The sequence below is a fragment of the Crassostrea angulata genome, chromosome 8, assembly GCF_025612915.1.
Source record: "Crassostrea angulata isolate pt1a10 chromosome 8, ASM2561291v2, whole genome shotgun sequence".
Lineage (NCBI taxonomy): Eukaryota > Metazoa > Mollusca > Bivalvia > Ostreida > Ostreidae > Magallana > Magallana angulata.
In genome coordinates, this window is record NC_069118.1 from 19,222,380 (window position 1) to 19,232,086 (window position 9,707).

At 33.9% G+C, this 9,707-nt stretch overlaps 1 protein-coding gene and 1 pseudogene across 1 annotated transcript; both read left to right on the top strand.

Moving 5' to 3' along the window:
• Positions 1–1,317: 1,317 nt before the first annotated feature.
• On the top strand, positions 1,318–3,290 carry LOC128160751 (uncharacterized; annotated as a pseudogene).
• Positions 3,291–5,389: 2,099 nt separating this feature from the next.
• On the top strand, positions 5,390–7,513 carry LOC128161417 (uncharacterized). Its single transcript, XM_052824699.1, has one exon. The coding sequence runs from the start codon at positions 5,452–5,454 to the stop codon at positions 7,453–7,455; it is 2,004 nt and encodes a 667-aa protein (XP_052680659.1). The 5' UTR covers positions 5,390–5,451; the 3' UTR covers positions 7,456–7,513.
• Positions 7,514–9,707: the final 2,194 nt, after the last annotated feature.

Consider the following 9,707-nt stretch of genomic DNA (forward strand, 5'->3'; position numbering starts at 1 on the left):
CATCGACAGACCAATCAGATGAATGAGTTGAAGACAACAAGTTTAAGTGTATACAGAGCGTATTAAAAATATATGCTATTTTGAATTGTCCTTTGGAAACTCAATTTAAATTTTTTTAAAGAATTTATAAAATAAATATAGAAAATTATGTCTCATCTTTCATTTTTATGCTCACATTTAAAAAATATTGCCTATGAGGCCTTATATCAACCTATTTAAATACCCCATTGTCAAAGTTCAAAAGAGAGGTACGTCCTATTGAATTAGAAGCAGTGAGTACGTTTTTCACGTGATACCCTAAATTTGGGACAATATTAGTAGAATTCGCATGAATTGTCTTTAGGGACCCCATCAGAATGCTTAGCGTACAGAATACTACATGTCACATAACCTGTACTTCTGTATTTGTATATTTGTGCATTTCTATTATCGTGGCTATTTACCTGTATTTATTTCTGGTGTACAATGATTAAGTCACCAATAAACAACTATGCATTTTTTTTCTTCTCAAGATATGTTTGTACCTGTATACGTATGTTTGCCAGTCTTTTAATACTGATTGATTTTTGAAGCAGCAATTGATAAACTTAAACAGCACTATTTTTGAATGTGAGCACGAAAAAAAGTATACCGTACGTAATCTTTCATTTTTTACCCTTTTAAGTAAAAATCAAGTTGTACAATTTTTCCGGCAAGCAATTCAATATTAAGTAGACCGTCATGCTTTGCGACTGATTCACTGGATTGGAGAACCTGGTTGACGCAAACATTGTCACGTGTTAAAATGCTATCCATATAAGGCATTGTACCCGACCTGTTAAAAAAGAATTGGGTTCGGGCAAAATTTGACTTGTTCGACCTTGAAATTGAAATCAAAGAATTTGTATGACAGTATCCAGGCTTTTTACAATTAGTTATCGCATGTTAGTTCAGTTATTTGTAATCGGAACTTCTTGTATTTGAAACTATATAATTATAATGAAAACTATTAATTTACGTAAAACTTTTGTTTCATGATTTCGAGGGTCTAACACACTTTCTTCATATAAACATCATGCGTAGTTCATTGAAGAAAATACATGAATATAGATTAAAATCATACACTGACTAAGCAAAATCAATTATATGAACAATTATTTCAGGATAATAAAGAGTTATCCCACATTGGACATCAATAAGATTGTACTGTAAAATTATTAAAGTATTTACGTGTGAAAGATAAGAGATCATACTATGCTGACTTGCTTGCGGAGATAAGTATAAACCAGGTATTAGATCATTACAGTTTTTTACCGTGCTGAACCAGACGTGGCTATAATGCAGGGTTTCTTTATTGCTGTTGGCATTTTTTTTGGATTGTTGGGTATTGTGGAAAGCAGATCGGGAATTTCCGAATAAGAGATTGATAAGCTTATAGAGTGGAAAATTGACACTGTCATAAAAAAATATGACAGAAAAATTGCACTTTTGGAAAAGAAAATCCATTCGCAGGGAAAGAAAATTCAGATTCTGGAAGAGAAATATTTCGGTCTAGGTGCCACAGAGAAAAGAAAGAACTATGTACGTTTTCACACAGCATCCAATCATGGCATCAACACTACCCTACTGAGAAATCCCGAAGAGAAAACAATCTACGGAAATGTTGACCAGAAAAGAATAGGCCCAGGTATATGCCCGAATAGCTATAAATAATCTTCTTTTTTTTTTTTTTTTTTTTTTTTTTTTTTTTTTTTTACAGTTTTAGTGACGTCTTGCGACCCGTCGTCCTAAATTAAAATTATATTAATATTTTTGCACTTCTGCACACCCCAAAGGTAAATCTTTCTCGGAGTCACGACACGCAAAATCGAAACAGCGTGAAGATTTCAGTCTGGCTGTTTCGATAGAACTATCGTAATGAATTTGCTATAAGTTTCCGTATGAAATAGAAGGAAACATACTTGGTAGATGTAAATATATAACAACAACTCAGGTGACTTTTGGGGCCCATGAGCCTCTTGTCAAATGTTCGTTATAGTACAGAACCGATTAATTTGGATGTTAATCGACGCAGTTAAAGGCTCAAAGTGCGTTTGAGTTTGAACTTTTTTTTAGTTATCACAAAAGACCCGTGATACAGCCTTAAGTTTAATTAAAGTCATCTAAGTATACAATACAATACTGCAAAGACTCCACTAGAACATTATAAAAGATGATTATCAAAGAATTTTAAAGAATTTAATTAAAATGCATTTCTGCTATATGATTAGAGAGACGCTTCACAACATCAAAACACCAGCTCAATGATAATTTATTTCAAAATAACGATATCATGCAGCATCATTGCAAATAAATATGGTGTACTTAGGTTTGGGTCAGGGTTCTTAGATCTACACATTTATGCCACCTTCCACTCAGACCAACAATTGCTAAAAATTGGTAAAGCAGCCTGTTCTTAAGACTTTTAAACTTTTGGGCTAAGACCATTCAGATAGAAAAATTACAATACACGAGATTTCTCTTTGTTTTGATTGAAAGTTTTTAATTTGCTATGTACATGTCATATTCGAATAAGCTGTCCCAAAAGAGAATAAGTCATTCAAAGGTTGCCAAAGTTTCGTGAATCCATCTGCCATAGCTATATAGTAAAAGGGATTAAATTAATGTAACAGTTAAATGGACTGCTATGCCATTGACATTACTAGTGGCAATTCATTCAAACTGGAAAATCACAGTTTTAAAAACATTAAAATATCAAAATATGGCTCGAGGTACTAAAAGGAGTAATACAAGTTCTTTAATTCTTCTCAGAACTCTCCTACTGCTATAATGCAACACATGATACATGTACATGGTTTTCTACGTTTTTGTCTTTTTTATCCTTAGATGCCTACGATGTAGTTGCATTTTGTGCGTATATGAGTACAACAGAAGTCAGTTCAAGTCGTCCCCATATTTTAGTCTTTGATGATGTGAAAACAAACATCGGATCCGCCTTTAAAAGGATCTCAGGAATGTTCATAGCTCCAATATTGATGGGGCATTTGTGTTCACTTGGACAATTTTCTCAGATAGAAATAGCTATATTAACTCGCAGATTGTCGTAAATACTGAGGCTTTTACCAGAATGATTATGTACAGACAATGATGAATTCGAAGTGAATGACTTCCTCTCTTCAACAGGTGTAATAGTTGTAAATCTAAACCGCGGGGATTCGGTGTACAAGTATATTCGAGCACATCCAACAGAACTGTCACATGGAAACATTTTTAGCGGAAGTATTCGCGGACGTCCGTCGTTTAATTGGTGAAAATTGTGATTTCATGCATGGATGTACATGGAAATAACATAGAAGTTGACAACCTTTTACACTATCGAAAATCAAAACCGCTTTCTTTCAACAGTTTGATCTAATTATAATGCAATTATGTCTAAAACAACAAAATTGAGATTTCCCAATGTCTTTGTGATAACACTACAATCAAATTTGCAACGTATATGTCACTAAAGGTTATCATAGACCCAAAATGACTTTCTATCTGGTGCAAGAGGGGTTAGCAAAATCATACAACATGAACGTAAAAATGCCAATTAAAAAAAATTCATTGATTAAATTGTATTGATTAAACAATATCATGATTAAATTATACAATGATTAAATCATATGATAAAAAATATAATTTTCACAAAGTGTTAATTTAAATCTTAATCTGATAATTATATTATTATAAGTAGTGATGAATTACATGAACATTTTCACTTTATAATACTTAAAGAATGATTCTTTATTCCTAAATAATAGTTTGTAAGGACATCACATAATTGACAGAATGATTGTTAACTTTTATTTACTAATAATGTTTCCAATATGTTCCAAGAAAAATTATTGCTGAGTGTGACAATATATATCTTTTCAAAAACATAATTTTTGGTACCTTAGTTTGTCTTTTTTGAATATGTACCTAAATTCTTGATATCAATTTGGTAGTTTCAGATAAAATTGTTCTTAACCCATTCCCCAAAAGTTCTTTCTGTACCAAGGTCAAAATCTAGCTGAATTGACCACTTATTCAAAATTAATTTTCAAAATAAAATACATGTATATTCTAAACTTCTGATACACTATAGGACTAAGATTCTCATATACGATGATGAAGTTAGATCTAAACATTGTAAAATGTACATGTATGTCTTATTAATACTGAGGGTTCTATTAGGACCCATAGGTCTCTAAACGTAATGTTTTCCATGTAAATGTTACGGTTTTAGATTTAATTCAACATTTTTTCTTTGTACAAAACTCAAGACACTTTCATGTGGACAAAATCCCTTTGAAAGTAGTCATTGCTATTCATCCGGCAATAGGATACAGAGGTGTAAACTATCCAAAAAATGTGTGAACGTATTTTTTCTGACATGTGGTAGCCATCTCTTTGTGATATAAGAATTGAATAATGTTCAAACATAAATAAGCAGAGCAGTTTAAGACCTGTAGGTTGAAAAGTAGGGCAAGCAGTATCAAAACGTCAAATGCTATTTGTGTTTGTGATGTTGGTCTAACTATGCCGTAACTTCCAGAGGGACAGATTTTGTGTACATGACCGTACAATCGCCATTTATTGACATTAAGTGAGTAGGAGGCATCTCCTATATGTTATTGTTATCTATTCATATGGTATTTCAATCCATGCAATCATTATTGAAGAATTACTTAAAAGACAGATATGGTTTTTTTTAAATATAAAATATCATGTAAAATAATTTTTTTGCCTTGGCGGTCACCATATTGTAAATTCCTTATTTTTACGCGAGCACTTAATTCCACAATTCCGCTGTTTTGTATCAAATCGCAAGCACCTTTTTTTTTTGTTTGTAATTTAATATATTTTTAAATTGTCTTAAAAAATGAACTGGAGTTTTCAAAAACCGCGAGGGTTGGTTCTCGCGATATTAACTCCTCCCGTTTAAAAAGGAATCTAAAGTATTTGTTTCTTGTGGAGTATCTCCTAATAAATAAGTGGAATAATTTTGTTTTATATAGTATTTTAAAGAATGCGTTCATTATTTAAGAATCGCCAAGAAGATTCTAAATCTAAATCATGGTGATGTGGTGTATATTCGAACACACCTAATATAACTGGCCCATAGAAAATTCTATAAAAACCTTATGATTTGTAGCCGATCGTATAGCGAGTGGAAATTTTTGATTTTTGAACGGTATACACAAAAATAAAAAAAAGATCTGAAAACAATCAAACGAGTCTTCATTTGATATATACAAGAATACGATTTCAGTATTCATTATAAAGATATCAGTGACGATATTATTTGTACATAATAACCCAGTGAGGTAAAGGATGTGAGTAATATGTCCGTTCACCGCTCCATACATCTGTTGTGAAACGGAAGAAGAATGATGGGGTCGTGAAGGGTTACTGTCACTAAAACTGTTTATTGCAAAAAAATCTTCAATGTGCGACGCTAAATTGGAAAGTCTATCAAAAGACAGTGACAAATTCCGTTGTCCTATATGTCTGGAGAAGGTAAGGAACCCCAAGTATTTGCCATGTTATCATACGTTTTGTAAATCCTGCATTCAGACCTACATATCAAGTACGGCGGCGTGTAGCGGTGATAATTCTCCTAAAACTATCCAGTGTCCTGTCTGTCGGAAGTCCATCCAAGCTCCAAGTGATGACGCCTCCAGTGAAGAATGGGCCTGTAGTTTACCCAAAGATAAACTGATTCTGAGTATGTCTGTAGACTCTGATAGAAGTGAAAACAAGTATTGCATGTTTTGTAAGAGAAATGACAAAACTGTTCCAGCAAAACATTGGTGTAAAACTTGTACGGAAACGATTTGTGATGACTGCAAGTCATTTCACTCCCATGTCCCATTGCTCCAGTGTCACAAAATAGTGCGTCTTTCAGATGTCGAGAATTTGAGAAAAGAGACAGAAATAGATGAACCTTGTGTAATACATAAGGGGAAGTATGTTGAGGTATTCTGCCATGATCATGATCAGCTTTGTTGCAGCACATGTTTTTTCACCAAGCATAGATTTTGTAAAAAGGTGGAGTCTATTGAAGATGTTACAATGGAACTTGAAGAATCCTACGGTCAAATAACACCAAAGTGTTTCGAAGATGTTCTAAAGAACCTCGATCACGAACGAAAAATGTACAGGGAAACAGTTGCACACCTCAATGCCAAAAAACAAGAAATCTGTAAGAACACTGAAACAAAGATAGAAGAAATAAAGTCTCTTCTAGACAAGGCCCAAAACCAATGGATGAAGCAATTTGAACAGAAGCATTCTGATGCTGTTGAAAATATTGAAATAGTGTCAGATGAAGTGAAACGGTTTGCCACAGCGGTGCAGGAGGCAAAAACCATGCTGCAAAGGGTGCTAGAGAATGGGTCTACAAAGCAGATATTTGTTAGCCGATACAAAGTTCGCCATCAAATCTTGGATCATGTTGATCGTTTGCGTGGTTTGAACATTTGGGGTGTTGTGTATGATTACAACCAACCTGATACGGATTTCCTTCGTCAAGTCTTTAAAAACCGAAATTTTCAAGATGTTAGTGTTCTTGAAATGCCTACTGAAACATTGGATACAGTGTCAACATTAGCTGTTCAACTACAAAGCACTACCATGTTGTACAGACGAAAAATAATGTCACAGAAGGACTGGATGAAAATAGGATTTGAAAAACTCGCTGAATCTGAGCTAAATTCAGATGTTAATTATGGCTTATTTGTAGATGACACGAACGTTCTTCTGTCTGTGAAAAATCCACCATCTCTACAGATTTATGACATCACAGATACAAAAGCAAGATGTGTACTCGCGTATCCATGTTCGACCACTCCGTATGGCCTTTGTCAATCAGGGAAGAGCATGGATAAAGTGTACGTGTCTTTTGAAACCCATGTTGATTATTATAAGGTTGAAATCTCCCATAGTGTATCACTTAAGAAGATCAAAACCATCGAGCTGAAAGGATGCATGAAAGCGCTTTCCTGTGGGCCAGAAATGTTTTTCACACGAAATGACAAGATGAGAATGATTTGTACACCAGATTTTTCAGTCAAATACAGTTCACCGGGGTCATCAGGTGGAAATCCACCATTTATTTCGGCGTCATTCCATTCTGATAAGCATGCCGTTATTGTAGGCAATGATTTACTAGTTGTAGACAAAAACAATGAAGAGTTATTCAAGAAGAATCTACAAGATTGTTCTCCACGTGGATTAGCGTTTGATCTGCAGGAAAATATTTTTGTTTGTCTGAAGAGTAATAAACTAATACAGATCAAATATGGAGGAGGTGAGAGTAGATACATTGAATTACCGAATATCAAAGAATCGTACAATGTAGTATTTCATCCAACAGGGGAGAAAATGCTCGTTCTGGACTTTCGTAAAAGATTTAGTGTATACAGAGTATTAGATAAACATAAAGATTAACTGGATAGTCTTAAGTAACAACATGCTTCTTTAAAGTACTTTGATGTATATTTGCATCTTTCTGGTTTTAGAATACATATCAAATAAATTGACTACTAGAGGTCAGTGAGAAGTGTTTTCCCAATTCTGTTCTGCACTCTTCGTAACAGTTTCAAGATATTACTTTTATGCAGTACCAACCATCGTAGCTACCATTGTATTCAGTGTCCATTCTTCATTCACAAACTTGTGGCTGCGTGATCTATGTACTGACTCCATCATCTTCATGAATTTTAGTATTTATAAGTACAGTCAAAACTGCCGAAGCGGTCACCCCTATTAAGCAGTCACCTTTCGTATGCGGTCATTTTATTTCCTCCTGATGAAAAATCCTATATAATTGCCCTTTAAAGGGGCATGGTCACGATTTTGGTCAAAATTTATATTTTCGATTTAAAGTTTACAATGCTTCAGTAAGGCATTTTTAATAGGCAACCAAAATTTGAGTGTCATTTGATGAGTTATAAAGCGAGTTACAGAGCTTACAATTCTTCGCTTTGTAAACAAAACGTTTGTTTACATTTTGAATGTTGAACAGGTCGGGTACACTACCTTATATAGATAGCAATATTTAACACGTGACAGTATTTACGTCAAGCAGATTCTCCAATCCATTGAATGAGTTGCAATGCATGACGGTCTACAACGTGTTTACGATTCAACAAACGCACGTGGTTTTTGTCTGTTTTATTCACAATATTTAATTGCTTGCCGGAATGTTTGTACATCTTGATTTTTACTTTAGAAGGTAAAAAAGGAAAGATTACGTACCATTAACTTTGCTCACATTGAAAAATACTGTTGTTTTAGTTGATCAATTGTTGCTTCAAAAATGATCAGTATCAAACGACTGACAAACATACGCATACAAGTACAAACAGATCTTAATAAGAAAAAGCGCACAATTGTGTTTTGGTGACTTTATCATTGTGCACTAGAAATAAATACAAGTAACTGTACACTTTTAACATACGTGAATAGCCACGGTACTAGAAATGCACACATATACAAACGCAGAAGCGCAAGCTATGCAGCATATAGTATTTTGTCCGTTAAGCATTCTGATGCATGTCCCTGAAGAAAATATCAACGCGGATTCAAGTATTGTTGTCTTAAATATGGGATATCACGTGAAAAAACGGTACTCACTGCTTCTAATTCTATAGGACGTACCTCTCTTTTGAACATTGACAATGGGGTATTTAAATAGGTTGATATAAGTCCTCATATGCAATATTTTTTAAATGTGAGCATAGAAATTGAAGTTCAGACATAATTGTCCATATTAATTTCATAAATTCTGAAAAATCATTCAAAATGAGTTTCCAAACGACAATTCCAAATGGTATATATTTTCAATACGCTTTGTATACACTGAAACTTGTAGTAGCCCACAAAAAAAGATTTTTAATGGTATATTGAACCTATGTAAACAAATACAGGGCACGAGCCTGTATCTTGCTTAAAACTCAACAACTTGCACCCAGATTTCGTTTGATCATTAGAAATGCATCCCTAAAGCATTGCAAATGATAAGAACAGAAAAATAAAATTTGACCAAAATCGTGACCATGCCCCTTTAAAGAGTGGTCACCTGTCTAACGCGGTCAGCGGTCATCGTATTTTGACCCGAAACTGTACAGTCGACTTGCATTAGGCGGCCATTTTGGCCGGTCACATGATTTACACCCGGGGATTTTAAACATGGCTTCCGAATGTGGGGTAGTAAATGTAAACAATAATTATACGCTTGAGGCGAGAGAAACCAAATAAATCGATGTATTTATAATACATAATTGGCAGATCAGATACGAATGGGAATCAAGTGAATTGTTTAAACATGTATTAACAATAGTTGTTTTATAAACATGGATGAAATAGGTGTGAAAAATATCCGCGGCGAGGCAAGAGAAAATTGCTTGATTTCATAATATGATTTAAGGTATCCCACTCCTCAATGTTGTTGTATCAAGATTTTCTTGAGAAGTATATCATTGAAATCTGTAGACAAAACAAACTTAAAAAATACAAAGATAATGAGGGATCAGTATCCATCCCTCTGAGTTATGGCCCATTTAATTTGACCTTTTTGCACCTAAAATGCAATTTCATCCTGATTAGGATTTGTTGTCAGTATTTTTGATTAAGCAAACTTATTTCTTCATATATTGTTTTTAATTATGCACAATGGTCACACTGAATAGAGGGATTAT

What these genes read in the sequence shown, in the direction of transcription:
- LOC128161417 (XM_052824699.1), top strand. Translation starts at nt 5,452, where the DNA reads ATGTGCGACGCTAAATTGGAAAGTCTATCAAAAGACAGTGACAAATTC.